A 16,845-nucleotide genomic window follows, 5' to 3' on the forward strand; every position below is an offset into this window, starting at 1 on the left:
CGGGGCGCGGGGCTGGCCCCGGGCGGAGCAGCGGCCGCTCCGGACATGTCGGGCCCTCGCGCCGGCTTCTACCGGCAGGAGCTGAACAAGACCGTGTGGGAGGTGCCGCAGCGGCTGCAGGGGCTGCGCCCGGTGGGCTCGGGCGCCTACGGCTCCGTCTGGTAGGGGCGGGGCAGAGGGGTGCTGGGTGGGGCCGGGCCGGGCCGGAGAGCGCGTCCCCTCCTAGCCCGCGCGAGGTTCTCGGCGTGGGGAGGGGCCTCGCCCTGCCTCCGCCCCCGGGCGCCGCGCGGATCTGAGGAATGAATGGGGGGGGCGGCGTAAAGAAACTTTCTAAGCAGACACCGTTACCGGGAGGGAGGGGGGTCCTCCGGCCTCGCCCGATTCGGACCGCCGCCCACCAGGCCTGAGGCCTGGGGGGGTCACAGCCGACGTGAGGGTGGGTCTCACGCGACCGAGCCCCGAGCCACCCTGATGTCCGGGCCCCTAAATGTCTGAGCACCCACCTGGGATTCACTGAGTCGGGTCGGGCAGCCCCCGGGGTCTAGCGGATGCCCCTCCCCACCCTGGTTGGGGCTATTGTCTGAAAAGGGAAGCCCCGCTTCCGGAAGCCAAGACCTCTCCCCTTGGGATGGCCTCAGGCTCCCCCTCAGACCACAAATCCCACTTAGGCCCTGGGGCCAGAGGACCTGGCCTGGGGCCCAGGAAGACGACAGAATCTGGGTGGGGGAGGGGGGTCGACTGGGCCAAGGCCTCTGTTACTAGGGCAGCCAGGGTTGGAGGGGCTTAGGGTGAGGTTATTACCAAGAGTCCTAAGTTTCAGCTTCCATGTTGACTGGGAGGCCGATCATGGGTACAGGCTTTGAGAGGTGCAGCTGAGTCCTCACCATGGTCAATGCCCCTTAGCTGCTGCCCACTGGGGGGTCCTGGTGGGGCCCGAAGGCAGAGGCAGCCAGGGCAGGGTGTTGTCCCAGGCACTTGCAGGTTGGAAGTGGGATCTCTAGGCCCACCAGATTCGGAGCTCAGGAGCCAGCATCAGGGCTGGGGGTCTCAGGGCAGGCTGTCTTCTGGCGTGGTCCCTAGCCTTCCGTCAGAAGCTGCAGGTGGGTCTGCTAGCCATCATGCCAGCACAGATCTGTCTTCCTCTCTGAGACCTCAAGGGCAGGAAAAGGGTCTGGGACAGTGTGGGAGTGGCCATAGGGAACTAGGGCGGGGCCTGGCTGGACTCTGGGAGTTGCCGAGGGGTGTCCGGTTCTCCGAGTGAGGCCTGGTGTCCCCCCTGGCACCCCTGGCCCATTTTCTCAGTTCCACTGCCAAGGGTGTGGACCGGGTGCCAATTTCCTGTCACCTGACCGCATAGATGCAATTGGCCAAAAGAACCTGCTGCCCCACGTGCAGGGCCACTCGACTCACCACCTCAGAAGCACCTTTCCCTGATCGTAGGCTGGGAGCATGGCTGCCCCAGGCACCTCGACCTGGGCCCATGAGCATCCCAGACCCAGGGGGAACCGCCCCTGCTCCGCGCTGTGTGGGCATGGGGGGTGGCCTCAGCCTCCATTTTCTCTGGGACAGGATCCCAAGAGACAGAAGTAGGAGGGAGAGAAGGGGCAAGAATCAGCGAGAGGAAACAGGCTGTGCAAAGGCCTTGCCTTTAGCAGGGCTGAGGGCAGTGGGACATGGGAGGGTGGGATGAGGCGTCACTGGCAAAGGGAGCGTGGGCTCAGGAAGCTGGTGCAGGGTGGAGGGTCTGGACCTCTGGGAAGTGGGGCTGCGCGAAGGGCTGTTCTGTGGGTCCAGCACACGCTCTCAGCTGTACATCACCTTCTGTCCAGGTTTTGTTCCAAATAATGATGCAATAAGCACCTCTGACCAACTTTTCCTCCGCATTTTGAACATTCGGAGGCACTGGGGGTCCAGGGGCTTTGAGGTGGCTCTAGAATCCCCCTCCATGAGCCTCCTGGGACCATGCGGTCTATGAGGCAGAGGGAGGCCGGTCTGCTGCAGGTGAATGCCAGTGGCTGTTTTCCTGCTGTGTTTTTCCACGCTGGGTGGTGGGCCTCTCCCCCAGCCTCGCTTTGCATGGGGGCCCCTGGTTGGGAGTGGGAATCAGTGGGGTCAGGGGACAGAGAAGGTCCAGGACCTTGAGGGGCGAACACACGCATGGCGGTCCAGCCCCAGGGGCTCCTTCCCAGCAAGCACGGAGAGGGTAGGCCCCAGGCGGGAGGCCGAGCTGGGGCGGCGGGGCTGGGGCCGGGGCGGAAAAGCTCCACTGCCCCATCCCCACAGAGAAGCGGCGAGAGCGGCGCCGCCCGGGTCCACGCGCGTGCGGACGGGAGCGCGTGTGCGCGCGGGCGGCCGCCCTCGGACCCTTCCCGGCGCCGCCTCACTCGCCCGCCTTCCAGTTCGGCCTACGACGCGCGGCTGCGCCAGAAGGTGGCGGTGAAGAAGCTGTCGCGCCCCTTCCAGTCGCTGATCCACGCGCGCAGGACGTACCGGGAGCTGCGGCTGCTCAAGCACCTGAAGCACGAGAACGTGAGCCGGGGACGGGCCGTGAGGGGAGGGCGCGTCCGGGGGCGGGGCCGCGGGCGCAGCCAATGGGCGGGTGAGCTCTGGCGATGGGGGCGGGGCCATAGGGGCGCGGCCTGGCGCTGCGGGGCGGGACCGGGGTGGGGGGGAACCTGAACCACAGCCGGGGGTTCGCCGCCCGGCCCTGACGCCCCCCGCCACTCAGGTCATCGGGCTTCTGGACGTCTTCACGCCGGCCACGTCTATCGAGGACTTCAGCGAAGTGTGAGCGGCGGGGCGGGCCAGGCAGCGGGGAGCACGTTCGCGGAGCGGCGGTGGGGCCCTGTCCTGACCCCCTGACCCCACCCCAGGTACTTGGTGACCACCCTCATGGGCGCCGACCTGAACAACATCGTCAAGTGCCAGGCGCTGAGCGACGAGCACGTTCAGTTCCTGGTTTACCAACTGCTGCGCGGGCTAAAGGTGGGGCGCCCGGGGCTTCGCGGGTCCCCTCGCGGGGGTCGGGTGGGCCGGGCCTGGCACTCACCACGATCCCCCTCCCGCAGTACATCCACTCGGCGGGGATCATCCACCGGGTAGGTGTGACCGCAGGGTGAGGGTCGGGTCCAGCAGGGCTCCGTCCCAGCCTCCTCTGCTCACGCTTCGCGTGACCTGCAGGACCTGAAGCCCAGCAACGTGGCTGTGAACGAGGACTGTGAGCTCAGGGTGAGGCCCGCGGGCAGGGGTGGGCGGGGCGGTGGCGGAGCCCGTGAGGAGCTTGAGAACACCTCGTGGTCGCCCCAGATCCTGGACTTCGGGCTGGCGCGCCAGGCGGACGAGGAGATGACCGGCTATGTGGCCACGCGCTGGTACCGGGCACCTGAGATCATGCTAAACTGGATGCATTACAACCAGACAGGTGCAGGGGGAAGGCCTGGGGGGACGAAGGCTGAGGGCCTCGTCTGGCCCTGGACTGGCTCTGCATGCCAGGTCTTGGGGGGCAGGCAAGGTCCCCAAGAATGTGGGACCCACATTCAAAAGCAGCCCTTCAGAGGCCACTAGAGCATGACTGGCCTCCTCTGGCCCTGCAGCTACAGGCCTCCCCCTTGCCCAGGGGTATTGGGTATGGCGGAGGAGGGGGTCTGCCCGTCTCAGGGTCTGGATGTGACTGTGGGTCTCCTGGAGGAGGGACGTGGGGTGGGCACACTGATGGAGGCCCCCTTGCCCTCAAACAGTGGACATCTGGTCCGTGGGCTGCATCATGGCTGAGCTGCTCCAGGGCAAGGCCCTCTTCCCGGGAAGCGACTGTATCCTTGGCCCAGGTTGGGGAGCAGGGTCAAACAGGGCCTGTCTTGTAGGGTAGGGACCAGCGCTGGCCCCTTCTGGTGGGTCATGCCTCTTCTGCCCCCATGCCATGCTACTTTGGGCTGGCCATCCTCAGCTCTAGGAGAGCGGGCTCTGGGCAGTGCCCCAAAGTTTTGGGTCTGGGGGCCCAAGAGAGGTCCTTGGCTGGCCGGTGGGTGTTTCCTGAGTGATGCAGACATTGACCAGCTGAAGCGCATCATGGAAGTGGTGGGCACACCCAGCCCCGAGGTTCTGGCAAAGATCTCCTCAGAACACGTGAGTTGGTGCCTGCCAGCCGGCAGCTCCCTCTGCTGGTCCAGTCCCCAGGCTCTCGGGGAGAGGGTGGTGTGGAAATGTGGGGACGATATGGGGAACATGGGATGTGGTGGGATAGAGACTACGTCAGGTGCCCAATCCCTGCAGGGGAAACAGGAGAAGGGGGAAGACGGTCCTGACACCAGGGACAGTGAGTGCAAAACCATGACCCCAGCAAGCAGTGACTGGCCAGGGCAGTGGGGGCGGGCTGGGTGCCCAGCAAGCAGTGCCTGGCCAGGGCAGTGGGGTTGGGCTGGGTGGAGGGAGTGTACTTGGACCCAGCTCCTGCAGGCGTTAGGGGCCAAGTGAGGAGCTAGTCACCGGACCCTATGTGGAGGGAGTCACTGGTCTGCCTGTGCCCTTGTCCTGGCCTGTTGGAGTGAATTGAGTCTGGGGGCTTGCCAAGAGAAGCCCCAGTTTGGGGCCAGGGAGGCAGAGAGTGAGCAGCCTCCCCAGGTGTTCTCGTGTGCCCTCCAGGCCCGGACATATATCCAGTCCCTGCCCCCCATGCCCCAGAAGGACCTGAGCAGCATCTTCCATGGAGCCAACCCCCTGGGTGAGGACTGCCCTGGGGCTAGACTGGGCTCCATATCTGGCCCTGAATGCAGAGCTGACCCTCCCCTCCCTGCCACTGGCTCCCCTGCAGCCATAGACCTCCTTGGAAGGATGCTGGTGCTGGACAGTGACCAGAGGGTCAGTGCCGCCGAGGCACTGGCCCACGCCTACTTCAGCCAGTACCACGACCCTGAGGATGAGCCAGAGGCCGAGCCGTATGATGAGAGCGTTGAGGCCAAGGAGCGCACGCTGGAGGAGTGGAAGGGTGGGCATGGCAGTGGCTATGGGTGGGTCCAGGGGCCTGCAGGCTCCATTTCCCCAGAGGCAGGAAATGCCCCAGTTCCTCTCCAGACTGGTCAGGTGTGGAAGGGCATTCAGGTGTCCAGTACAGGCTGGGGGTGGGTGGGGTGGGGGAGTGGCACAGGGCAAGTTCTGGCTCCCAGACTCTGTGCTGAGGCTGCTGTCACAGGGTGGTGGGCCTGGGCTGGGTGGCAGGTGCCAGACAAGCAGGTTGGGGACTGGGCTGTGGGAGGCACAGGCTCACCCTTTCCCTTCACCTTCTAGAGCTCACCTACCAGGAAGTCCTCAGCTTCAAGCCCCCAGAGCCACCGAAGCCACCTGGCAGCCTGGAGATTGAGCAGTGAGGTGCTGCCCGGCAGCCCCTAAGAGCCTGTGGAGGGGCTTGGGCCTGCACCCTTCCACAGCTGGTCTGATTTCCTCAAGAGGCACCTCCCACACTCCTATGGTCACTGACTCCTGGCCTAGGACCCCTCGCCTTCAGGATAATCTACACACATGTATGCATGCACAAACATGTGTGTACATGTGCTTGCCATGTGTAGGAGTCTGGGCACAAGTGTCCCTGTGCCTACCTTGGTCCTCCTGCTCCTTTCTGGCTACTGCGCTCTCCATTGGGACCTGACTGTGTGGTCCTGGATGCCAAAGGGGTTCCCCTGCGGAGTTCCCCTGTCTGTCTCAGGCCGACCCACTGGGGAGCGTCAGCCTTGGGGTCTCTTCTGTCCCAGGGCTCTCTGGAGGGCACGCTGGGGCCGGGACCCTGGGAGACTCAAAGGGAGAGGTCTCAGTGGTTAGAGCTGCTCAGCCTGGAAGTAGGGGGCTGTCCTGGTCAGTGCTGAGACCCACAGGTCTAAGAGGAGAGGCAGAGCCAGTGTGCCACCAGGCTGGGCACAGACAACCACCAGGTGTCAAATGAGAAAAGCTGCTGGAGCCTTGTGTTCACCCGTGGGTGTGTGTGGGCACATGTGGATGAGCGTGCACTCCTCGTGTTCGTATGTCAGGGCACATGTGATGTGGTGCATGTGAATCTGTGGGCGCCTAAGGGCCAGCAGCCATGCCTGGCAAGAAGCTGGAGCTGGGGCGGGCGTGCTGTTGCCTTCCCTCTCCTCAGTTCCTGATGCTGTGAGGGGTGTTTCAGACTGGGGGCTCCAGTGGGTGAAAGGGCAGCCACATGAGCGCCAGCAGGGGCTTTCTCCTTGGATATGTGACCCACAGCAGGCTCCTGAGGCTGGGGGTGACTGGGTGGTTTGGCCTTGAGGACACTAAGGCAGGCAGCACACGCGGGTGTGAACTTGGACTTGGACACTTGTGCACCACACCCTGGCCCGCTCTCTACCTCTATCCACCGTTGTGGCCCTGCAGCCGGAGATCTGAGGTGCTCTGGTCTGCGGGTCAGTCCTATTTCCTTGTCCCACAATGGAGCTGATCCAGTAACCTCAGAGACAGGACCCTGCCCAGAGCTGAGTTGGGGGTATGGCTCTGCCCTGGAAAGGGGGTGACCTCTTGCCTCGAGGGGCCCAGGGAAGCCTGGGTTTCAAGTGCCTGCACCAGGGGTGCACAATAAAGGGAGTTCTCTCGCTCAGCTCATATCCAAAGGCCACTCCAGGCCCTGCTGCCCCCGCCATCCCCACTGCTGGGCATGGGGGGAGTGTCTGGGTCACCCTGCATCACTCACCTCTAGCTGGCCAGATCCCTCAGGCCCCCAGTCAGACCAGTGGCCATCTTCTGGCACCCTCCCTGCTCCCTGGAGGGTCTGAGCCCAGGGGGACCAGGGGAGGACGTGGCTGATGGGTGGGTCTGAGGGCACAGGGTGGGACGGCCACCCAGATGGTGACCCCAGCTGCCCTGTGGGGATGTACTGGGCAGGCTTGGCTTCGGGCCAAGATCCAGACACCACCCCCCTACCCCTCAGTGGTGAGAGAAGCTGGCTGGGGGGAAGTTGGGTGTCAAGGGAGCAAGGGTCTGCCCATCCCTGGGCGGGGGCTGGGTGGGCTAGGGAAAATAGCTTTCCTTTCCTTCCTGGTGAAGGAAAAAGAGGCCACTTTAACCCAGGGAATGTGTGCACTGGTCCCATTCCCACTATGCTCTGCAGCTTACGTGTGGGGGACGGTCCAGACCATTTGGGGTCAGGCAGTGTCTCTAGGGGCCAGGGACAGTCTGTGCCCTTCCTTGGGTCTTGGGTAGGGGTGGAAACCGTCTGGGAGTTGGGGGCCCTCCTGGGGCCTCGTCAGTGTAGTGGTCCGTCCTGGGGAAGTCCAGTGTTGGCGGTTGGGGGTGGGAGCAGAATGGGGACACAGCCCCACCTCAGAAGCCTGGTCTGTGTGGGGCCTTCTGGACCCCTGAGCTCCACCACGGGGAGTTAAGGGGGACAGCAGTGGAAGCTGGGCCTCCTGGAAGAGGTAGATAGAGTGCCACAGGCAGCCCAGGGCACAAAGGGTGCAGGCCACAGGCAGCTGTGGTTTGGGCAGTCCCGGGCTGCCCCTGCTCACTGGGCACGAGCTGATGAATGCCACGGAGCACGGCCCAAAGCCCAGGTGTAAAGCTCCTCCCGCCCTTGAGCGGCTGAGCTGCTGATTCATGGCCGGAGGGCGGGGCAGAGGGCCCTAGGGATCCTGTTACCCACCAGCCTGGTGGGATCCCGGGGTGCACCCACATCCCTCCTCAGACCCAGGTTTCTGGACTGCGGAGAGGGTGTCAGGGTGGGGCTTTGCCCACCAGAGCATCTGGTCTAGGATGGGGCCAGACCTATGGGAGGATAGTGCCCACACAGAGGGGGTCAGGGCTGAGCGGCCCCCGCAGGTTCCGCCATCCCTGCTGGAGGACAGTGCCAGTCACCCTCAGCCTGGGTTTTGCAGTACAGCGGACAGGCGAGGGGTGGGTGGGGCAGGGGGCACCAGGCACTTGCAACGCTTGCCAGGCAGGCACCCCGACAGATGGGGGGGAGCAGCCGAGGAGCGAGTTTGGCGTGTCCAAAAGGCCCTCAGGACCTATTTGGGACTGAGCAGGCTGGGGTCAGTGGGCCACAGGGAATGGGGTTGGTGATGCTGCTGAGGAGTTTGGGAGACCAGACCCCTCCGTGTAGAGGAGGGATACAGGGCAAGACAGGTGGCAGATGGCCCCCCATTCGGGACGGATGTACAGGGCGCAGCGGGTAGGGCATCCTTGGGGGTGGCGTGCAAGTTGATCCTAGCGTAACACAGGATCTCAGCCCAACTTGGACTGGCCAATAGAAAGTCAGCGCTGAGGGTGTGCAAGGATGGGCCCTGCGCCCTGGAACCAGGCAGTCTAGGACTGGAGCCCAGGTCTCAGCAGGAGCTCCCCGCCCTCCCAGACTCCACCCCCAGAGCGGGGAAGTTCAGCCAAAGGGGAGAGGGTGACAGGGGTATCTCCGCGCCGCGTCCGGCCCTAGGTCGGCGACAAAGCCGCGGGGCGGCGGCTCCCCTTCCCCCTGCGCTTCCCCCCAGGCTCCGGCCCTCCCCGGGCGGCGGCCGCCTCGGGTTCCGGAGGGCGGAGGGCGGGCGAGGGCGTCACTGCGCGCCGCCCGCGGCGGTTGGTCCCCCGGGCGGGTGGAGGGCCGTGCGCTGGCCTGGTCGGGGTCGGGCCAGGGGTCGGGCACCTGGGACATCCCGATGGGGAAGGGGCCGGAGCAGGAGCGCCCCGCAGCGGCGGGCGGGCGAGCAGCGCGAAGTCGGCCCGGGCGCGCGCCGAGGACAGCCCGCCGATCCCGGGTCCCCGGTTCTGGGGACGCCGGCATGGCTCTGCGGGTGGGCGGCTCCCGGGCCTGCCATGAGCTCTCCGCCGCCTGCCCGCAGTGGCTTTTACCGCCGAGGAGGTGACGCAAGACGGCCTGGGAGGGGTGGCGCGGCCGTGTACCGGGACCTGCAGCCGGTGGGCTCGGGCGCCTATGGCGCGGTGTGGTGAGCGCGGGCCGGGCGGGCGCGGCCGGCAGGGCGGGCGGGGCCTGCGCGGGGTGCCCGGCCTTCCCGCTAAGCGGTCCGCCCCGCAGCTCGGCCGTGGACAGCCGCACCGGCGCCAAGGTGGCCATCAAGAAGCTGTATCGGCCCTTCCAGTCCGAGCTGTTCGCCAAGCGCGCCTACCGCGAGCTGCGCCTGCTCAAACACATGCGTCACGAGAACGTGAGTCGCGCGACCCCGCTCCGGGATGGCGCCCCGGCCTCGGCTCGGTCCGGCTGGGCTGGGTTCCTCCACCTGGCAACCCCTTCCCCAGGCAACCTGCTGTGGGGCGGGGCGGGGGTCGGGCCGTGGGTCCCCAGGGGAGGAGGAGAGCAAGGTCCGTCTCCCCTTGGGAGACGACTCCCCCAAGGGCCATTCCCCTCCTCTGCCAGGCCCGAGAAAGAGCCCCTTGACTTGGCGCCTCAGCGAGGCCCTGGTCGGGGGACACGACTTGGCCAGGCCCAGGGGATCCTCCAGGTCTCACGCCAAACCCTGCTCCCAGCCAGGAAGCCCGCGCTGAGAGGATGCTCCCGGCAGGAGGATTTTCCCGGAAGGGGCACCTTCTCTTTCCCATTTGGGCCCCTCTCCAGCCCCTCTGTGGAGCCCACTTTGTTGCTGTCCATCTCCCGAGTCTTCCGACCCGGTGTAGGGGGAGAAGGGGGGGCGCCAGAACGTAGGGAGTATGGTGAACCCTCTGGAGCCCCTGGGGGTGAGTGAAGGGTTTAGGGAGCTGCTGTTTGGGGGGCACTGGGCGTGGTGGCCATCTCACAGACACCCTCCCTTTTGTTGTGGGGGCCCATCCTTTCCAGTCCTGCCTGTGAGATGCCATGCACAGCTGCCCTGGGCCTCTCCCACGGGATGGCTGGCTGCTAAGAGCCTGACTTCTCTGCCAGGGGCACTCTGGTTTCTGGACACAGTCCCACTTGTCCACTGCCCCCCACGTCCCTCCTGTCCTGCCCCTGGTCTGGGCCCAGCCTGAAGGCAGGTGGTCTGGGCGCCTGGACCCTAGCTCCAGGGTGAGATGCTCTGGACCCTCCTGGGTCATCCAAGCCACTGGTGCCCTGGGAGAATGAGTCCCTGCGTCCACCAGCAAACCGCCCGCCCCCTGGTTCCTGGCCACCGCCACTCCCTCAGCCCCTCGAGTGGGTCCTTTTCTCTGAGGCTTCCCATAGCCCACCCTGACCCCAGCTCACCACCCCGGGCCCTGTGAAATGTTTGCGGTGGACACCAGCCATGCCCCCACCTCGACACCCACGTCACACCCAGCCCTGCCCCCACCTTGCCACCACCGCACTCCCCGTTCCACCCGTCACACCAAGGCCTTGCCCCAGGACTGCAGCCTTCCCCTCGGCCCCTGCCCCCACCCACCCACTCACTCACCTGCTCGTGCCTTGCCCCATCCAGCCAAGCAGGGGCTTTTCTTTCTCCTTTTTTTTTTTTTCTTTTGAGATGGAGTTTCGCTCTTGTTGCCCAGGCTGGAGTGCAATGGCACGATCTTGGCTCACCGCAACCTTTGCCTCCTGGGTTCAAGTGATTCTCCTGCCTTAGCCTCCTGAGTAGCTGGGATTACAGGTGCGTGCCACCATACCTGGCTAATGTTTTGTATTTTTAGTAGAGACGGTGTTTCATTATGTTGGGCAGACTGGTCTCAAACCCCTGACCTCGAGTGATCCACCTACCTCGGCCTCCCAAAGTGCTGGGATTACAGGCATGAACCACTGCGCCCGGCCACTGGGGCTTCTCTTTTTTGAGATGGGGTCTCCCTCTGTCACCCAGGCTGGAGTGCAATGGCGCAATCTGCGACCTCCGCCTCCTGGGTTCACACAATTCTCCTGCCTCAGCCTCTCTAGTAGCTGTGGCTATAGGCACCCACCACCACACCCAGCTAACTTTTTGTATTTTTAGTAGAGACGGGGTTTCACTATGTTGGCCAGGCTGGTCTTGAACTCCTGACCTCGTGATCTGCCTGCCTTCGCCTCCCAAATTGCTGGGAGTACAGGCGTGACCCACCGCGCTGGGCTCCACCAGGGCTTTTCTTTAGCCACTGCCCTGCTGTCCTGGGGTCCCCGCTGTGCCTGGGGGTCCACCCTCTGGGCTTCCAGCCTGCAGCTGAGGCTCTTTCCCTGGAACCCCATCTTCCTGGGAGACTGAAGCTCTGTGAGGCCACATGCCTTGCTCAGCGGGGGAGGAGGCTCTGCCACAGGCCCCAGTCCTGCCATCCCCATGCCACCTCCCTCTCCAGGCCAGCCCCCATACCACAGAGGCCAAGCCAAGTCCTGTGGCCCCTAGCCCACAGGACCCTGCTTTCCATCTTCTGCCAAAGCGCTCTCCCAGGCACCCTCCAGCTGTCCTGTCCACAGACCCCGCTGCTCCCAGGCCTCCCTGGACGCCCCCTCTGTTCCTTCTCCTCCTCCCTCCACATTCTTGCCCATGGCTCTGGCAGAGCTATCCTTCCAGTTTAGGTCCATTCTTGCTTCACTCTGGCCAGTCCCTACACCACGGCCAGCAGGATGCGTTTAGCATCACACCTGTTTAAATCCTTCCCTGTCTCTTGGGATCAAAGCCAAACTTTCACCTGGTGTGTGCTGCCCTGCCAGCTCCCTCTGGCCTCTCCTCAGCCCCTCCCTGGCCTGGGCCTTGGCCACCTGGCCTCCCTCCCTGTGTTCCTCAAACTCTCCAAGTGTTCTCCCTCTTGCCTTGGCCACTCTGCGTGTGCCCTCTGCCCGGTGTCCCGCAGCCCACATGTCTACCTGCCCCTCTATCCTTGGCTGTGCAGAACTCCTCCAGGCCTCCCTGGGACCCTGTCACCCCAAAATGCTGAGGCAGCAGTTATCACATGACCTATCCACTGTCCATCTCCCCAACCAGGGGTGCTGTGGGGACCAGGTATGGCGGGTCATGGTGCTGTCCACCTGGGCCTTACCAGCAGAGGCCTGGCCTCTCCTCATAGCGCTGTCCCGTCCCTGGGCGTGGGTGTTTGGTTGGGGAGAAGAGGGGAAAAAGGGCAGGAACGCTTTGGATGGTTCAGAGCCAGCCCAGACTGTGGGTTGCCCTTCCCCCAGAAGATCCCGGCTGTCACCATCCAAAAATAACCTGTCTGTGGGTATGTGTGCCAGGGCTGGGCCACACTGCCAGTGGGCAGAGCCAGGCCCTTTGGACAGTGGGGCATGACGACAGCTGCAGAGGGGGTTTCCTGCCCAGAGGGCTGTGCCACTCTTGGGGGGTGCCCCAGCCCGTGTCCTCTGCTGCACTCTCAACCCTACCTGGCCCGCCAGGTGATTGGGCTGCTGGACGTATTCACTCCTGATGAGACCCTGGATGACTTCACAGACTTGTGAGTGCCGACCTGGGCTGGCTGCTGGGCACAAGGGGTGGTGGGCAGCTCTGGGCGCTGGCTTCAGGTTCCAGGTTGGCACGCGGTTCTCTTCCTGTAGCCTGAGTGGGGGATGCACACTGCCGAACCCCCCCATTCCACTGTCTGCCCCACACTCTCCCCCACATGGTCTTGGGACCCACAGGCACAGCTGGGCAGAGCTGGGGCTGCTGCCTCCCTTCACTCCTGGCCCCTGGGCTCTCCGGCACCGGAGGTGTGAACCTTGGACCTGATCATTTGTTAACAGGAAGGTCCCGTGCTCGGGACCCTGGCACCAAGTGTGTGGCCGGTAACTGGAGCTGCTGACCTTTTCCAGCGGGTGGGGGAGAAGCGGTAGGGAGGACCCACCCTGCCCTTTGCCCTGCAGCCGACCACCCCGGGACTCACACCTTGTCGGCCAAGAGTGAAGGGCCAGGCTGAGGAAGGCCTGGAGAGGGTAGCAGGCGCCTCCCGCCTGACTTGCAGAGGTCAAGGACCCACGCTGGCCTCAGTGGCCTCTGGGGAGGTGCTAAATACCATTCCACTGTGTCCGTCTCCACCGGCTCAGCCAGCCCCTCTGACCCAGATGCCTTGCCGTGCCCCCATCGCCCCCAGGCACCTCCCTCATCTCTGGCACAAAGTTCCGAAGTTGAAACCTGACTGCCTCCCTCCCCTGCCTGTAAAGACTTGAGCCCTGCTGCCTCCACCACACAGCCTCAGCCCCTAGCCTGGCACGCAGGGCGCTTTAGCAGAGGATTCAAAAACCCCAAAGGGAGGCCGGGCGCGGTGGCTCAAGCCTGTAATCCCAGCACTTTGGGAGGCCAAGACAGGCGGATCACGAGGTCAGGAGATCGAGACCATCCTGCCTAATCCGGTGAAACCCCATCTCTACTAAAAAATACAAAAAACTAGCCGGGCAAGGTGGCGGGCGCCTGTAGTCCCAGGCTGAGGCTGAGGCAGGAGAATGGCGTGAACCTGGGAGGTGGAGCTTGCAGTGAGCTGAGATCCAGCCACTGCACTCCAGCCTGGGGCACAGAGTGAGACTCCGTCTCAAAAAAAACAAAAACAAAACCCCCGAAGTGCAGCCTCCTCCCTGTCTGACAGTCCTCAGGGTGGGAGGGAGGTGTAAGCGTTGCTGGCAGTGACAGTTGGGGCAGTTGGGGCAGGATGGAGCCTGGCACTGCAAGGCGGGGTTGTGAGGATGCCGAGGCCAGTGGGGACGGGTGCTGCAGGGTGACCTTCCCGGGGGCGCCTGCTGGATCCCGGATGGGTCTGAGCCTGGGCCTGCTGGGTAGGCCTCCAGGATGCAGAGGCTGGCTCTGCCCACTGACGGTGCTCCGGCCCCTTCCACAGTTACCTGGTGATGCCATTCATGGGCACCGACCTGGGCAAGCTCATGAAACATGAGAAGCTGGGCGAGGACCGGATCCAGTTCCTCGTGTACCAGATGCTGAAGGGGTTGAGGGTATGGCCCCAGGGGGGCTGCAGGGAGGCAGGCGGGGCCTCAGGGCTGGGCAGAGGAGGGCCCTGTGGCTCCGAGGCCCTGGTACGCTGAAACCTGCCGCATCCTCTGTCCCCGCAGTATATCCATGCTGCCGGCATCATCCACAGAGTGAGTCCTGGTGGAGGAGCCAGCCATCAGCCCTCCCCCAGCGCAATCCCCTGCCTCCACGTCCTACCTGTGAGGGTCTGACGGGGTCTGGGGGGGCTGATGGGGTCTGGGGGGGCTGAGCCACGCCTCATGCACAGCCCCTGGTGGGAGCCTGCCTGGATGCCCAGGTACCTGGCTCTGTCCTTGAAGGGCTGCAGAGAGCAAGGGGGCCAGGTCTGGTGGCCCCATCTTTAGGTGCCACCCAGGCTCTTGGCTGTGCCTATGCTCGGGAGGGTGGGGCACAGTGGCCACCTTTCCTCTGTCCCCAGGACCTGAAGCCTGGCAACCTGGCTGTGAACGAAGACTGTGAGCTGAAGGTGTGTGCCACCTGGCAGGGGCCCCTCCGGATCTGCCCACCAATCCACCTGTCAGGCCTGGGCAGGGGGCCAAGGCCCCAGGCTCTGGGCAGTGGCTGAGGAGCTGGTGGGTGGGTGAGCCCCAGGAGGCAGTGGTATACCACACGCCATACCTGCAGCGGGTGAGAGTGGGAGGCGCCCCCAGGCCCCTGCCTGGTCCAGGACAGGGCTGAGGCCTTGGCGGGCAGCAGGTGACAGCAGGGAGAGGGGAGCCCCAGGGCCCCTGCTCCATCCGAAGGGCAGCTGGGCTCAGTGCACTGGCCAAAGGGAGGAGCTCAGGCAGTTTGGGGTCCAAGGGCATGGCCTCAAGTCCTCAAAGGTTGTCAGGAGGCCCCAGCTTGGGGCTTCAAGTCCAACCCCCCTGGGGTCTCCTGGACCATGGGTGGCCTGTCTGCTCCTTGGGAGTCCCCTAGAACCCACTTCCCCAATTCTTCCCGCAGATCCTGGACTTTGGCCTGGCCAGGCAAGCAGACAGTGAGATGACTGGGTATGTGGTGACCCGGTGGTACCGGGCACCCGAGGTCATCTTGAATTGGATGCGCTACACGCAGACGGGTGAGAAGCTGCCTAGAGATTTGGACCTCTTGGGCTGCACTATCTGCTTCTCCACTTCTTCACAGAGAGCCCTGTGGTGGCCGCTCCCCAGGGAGGCTGTTGAGCTGGGGTGGGAGCCGGGTGGGTGGGCTGTAGTCTGTGTTTCCTCCCTCCCCATCTCATCCTGTCCCCCTGCCCACGGGGCTGACCATGGCTTTTATCTCAGTGGACATCTGGTCTGTGGGCTGCATCATGGCGGAGATGATCACAGGCAAGACGCTGTTCAAGGGCAGCGACCGTATCCTCCAGCAGCAGGGCAGCACCAGGGGCGGGTGGGTATGGCTCCTGCCCAGGTGGGGGGTTCTGGGGGGTGGGGATGGCTCCTGCCCACGTCGCGGGTTCTTGGGGGGTGGGGCTGGGGATTGCTCCTGCCCAGGTGGGGATTCTGGGGAGGTGGGAATGGCTCCTTCCCAGGTGGGGGCAGTGAGGGCCCTGATCTCTGGCCCCCGAGCTGTGCTCCTGACCTCGGTGCAGACCTGGACCAGCTGAAGGAGATCATGAAGGTGACAGGGACGCCTCCAGCTGAGTTTGTGCAGCGGCTGCAGAGTGATGAGGTCAGTGGTGAGTGGGGAGCTGGGTGGGGGGTGGGGGCGGACCCAGGCCTCGGTGTTGGCCCCTCACCCTTTCTTCCCACACAGGCCAAGAACTACATGAAGGGCCTCCCCGAGTTGGAGAAGAAGGATTTTGCCTCCATCCTGACCAATGCAAGCCCTCTGGGTAGGGCTGGCTAGTGTGGGGGCCACCAGGTGCTGGAGTGTGGGGCCTCCCGCAGTCTGGCCTGACACACCTTCCCCTGCAGCTGTGAACCTCCTGGAGAAGATGCTGGTGCTGGATGCGGAGCAGCGGGTGACAGCAGCCGAGGCACTGGCCCATCCCTACTTCGAGTCCCTGCACGACACAGAAGATGAGCCCCAGGTCCAGAAGTATGACGACTCCTTTGATGACGTGGACCGCACGCTGGATGAATGGAAGCGTGAGCTGGGGGCTCCGGGCAGGGCCTGTGTGGACCTGTGAGTGGGGGGCTCCGGGCAGAGCCTGTGTGGACCTGAGTAGGGGGCTCCGGGCAGGGCCTGTGTGGACCCGTAAGTGGGGGGATCCTAGCAGGGCCTGTGTGGACCCGTGGGTGGCGGGCTCCGGGCAGGGCCTGTGTGGACCCTGTGGGCCCTGTGCAGGTGGCTAGGCTCAGAGTCCTAGATCCCCGTCCCTGGGATGCAGGTCAGGTGAGGAGAATGGGAGGTCAGAGGGCAGCATGGGGCCGTGTGGCCTGGTGGAAATGACCTCTGGCTGGAGCTGAAAGATGAAAGGAGGGTGTTTCTGGCAGGCTCAGCACAGAGGCTGGCACAGAAGGAGCCAGGAATGGTGAAGGGCAGCTGTGAGTCAGGGCAGCAGGACCCACTTAGCCCCTCCTGGCCCCCAGACCTGCTGCCCTTCCGCCATGTCCAGGCCAGAGACCCGAGCCACCATGCCACCCTCACCATGTCCATTTGTCCCTAAAGCCTCTCTCCTCACATCTCGTGAGTCTGTCCTTGCCTCTCCTTGCCCCAGTTTTTTTTTTTTTTTTTATTTTTTTTGAGACAGTCTCGCTCTGTTGCTCAGGCTGGAGTGCAGTGGTGTGATCTTGGCTCACTGCAAGCATTGCCTCCCGGGTTCATGCCATTCTCCTGCCTTAGCCTCCCGAGTAGCTGGGACTACAGGTGCCCACCACCACGCTTGGCTAATTTTTTGTAATTTTAGTAGAGATGGAGTTTCACTGTGTTAGCCAGGATGGTCTTGATCTCCTGACCCCATGATCCGCCCACCTCGGCCTCTCAAAGTGCTGGGATTATAGACGTGAGCCACCACGTCCGGCCCTCTCTTTGGCCCATTTTAGGATCCTTCCCATCTAGACAAGACATGTATGTCTTTTTTTTTTTTTTTTTTTGAGAC

The 16,845-nt window shown here is 64.0% G+C and overlaps 2 protein-coding genes across 9 annotated transcripts in view; both read left to right on the forward strand.

Moving 5' to 3' along the window:
• The first annotated feature begins 6 nt into the window (after positions 1 to 6).
• Positions 7 to 6,590, forward strand: MAPK11 (mitogen-activated protein kinase 11). 3 transcript variants are annotated; one of them, XR_001888348.1, is made up of 12 exons: positions 7 to 161; positions 2,400 to 2,529; positions 2,729 to 2,787; positions 2,874 to 2,985; positions 3,069 to 3,098; positions 3,181 to 3,228; positions 3,307 to 3,421; positions 3,738 to 3,809; positions 4,043 to 4,122; positions 4,270 to 4,717; positions 4,808 to 4,981; positions 5,281 to 6,589. XR_001888348.1 is itself a non-coding variant. In XM_017888113.1 (12 exons), exons 1-12 carry the CDS (start codon positions 46 to 48, stop codon positions 5,358 to 5,360), a joined length of 1,095 nt encoding a protein of 364 aa, XP_017743602.1. In that variant the 5' UTR covers positions 7 to 45; the 3' UTR covers positions 5,361 to 6,590. The 3 variants fall into 3 exon arrangements, 1 of the variants encoding a protein (XP_017743602.1); XM_017888113.1 differs by having other exon boundaries at positions 4,639 to 4,717; positions 5,281 to 6,590; XR_001888347.1 differs by having other exon boundaries at positions 4,043 to 4,717.
• A 1,913-nt stretch (positions 6,591 to 8,503) lies between these two features.
• MAPK12 (mitogen-activated protein kinase 12) overlaps positions 8,504 to 16,845 on the forward strand; it is a 10,152-nt gene continuing 1,810 nt past the window's right edge. The window contains exons 1-12 of one of the 6 annotated variants that reach the window (XM_017888050.1): positions 8,765 to 8,901; positions 9,020 to 9,149; positions 11,743 to 11,852; positions 12,242 to 12,300; positions 13,672 to 13,783; positions 13,901 to 13,999; positions 14,239 to 14,286; positions 14,766 to 14,880; positions 15,086 to 15,157; positions 15,394 to 15,473; positions 15,558 to 15,636; positions 15,719 to 15,892. In XM_017888050.1, coding sequence (XP_017743539.1) covers positions 8,800 to 8,901; positions 9,020 to 9,149; positions 11,743 to 11,852; positions 12,242 to 12,300; positions 13,672 to 13,783; positions 13,901 to 13,999; positions 14,239 to 14,286; positions 14,766 to 14,880; positions 15,086 to 15,157; positions 15,394 to 15,473; positions 15,558 to 15,636; positions 15,719 to 15,892 — 1,180 coding nt within the window. In that variant the 5' untranslated portion in view covers positions 8,765 to 8,799. Of the gene's footprint in view, positions 8,931 to 9,019; positions 9,150 to 11,742; positions 11,853 to 12,241; positions 12,301 to 13,671; positions 13,784 to 13,900; positions 14,000 to 14,238; positions 14,287 to 14,765; positions 14,881 to 15,085; positions 15,158 to 15,393; positions 15,474 to 15,557; positions 15,637 to 15,718; positions 15,893 to 16,845 lie in introns of all 6 variants that reach the window. The other 5 variants (XM_017888051.1, XM_017888054.1, XM_017888052.1 and 2 more) reach the window with 5 other exon arrangements.

The sequence above is a fragment of the Rhinopithecus bieti genome, unplaced genomic scaffold (assembly GCF_001698545.2).
Source record: "Rhinopithecus bieti isolate Rb0 unplaced genomic scaffold, ASM169854v2 scaffold_17174, whole genome shotgun sequence".
In the NCBI taxonomy this organism is placed as follows: domain Eukaryota; kingdom Metazoa; phylum Chordata; class Mammalia; order Primates; family Cercopithecidae; genus Rhinopithecus; species Rhinopithecus bieti.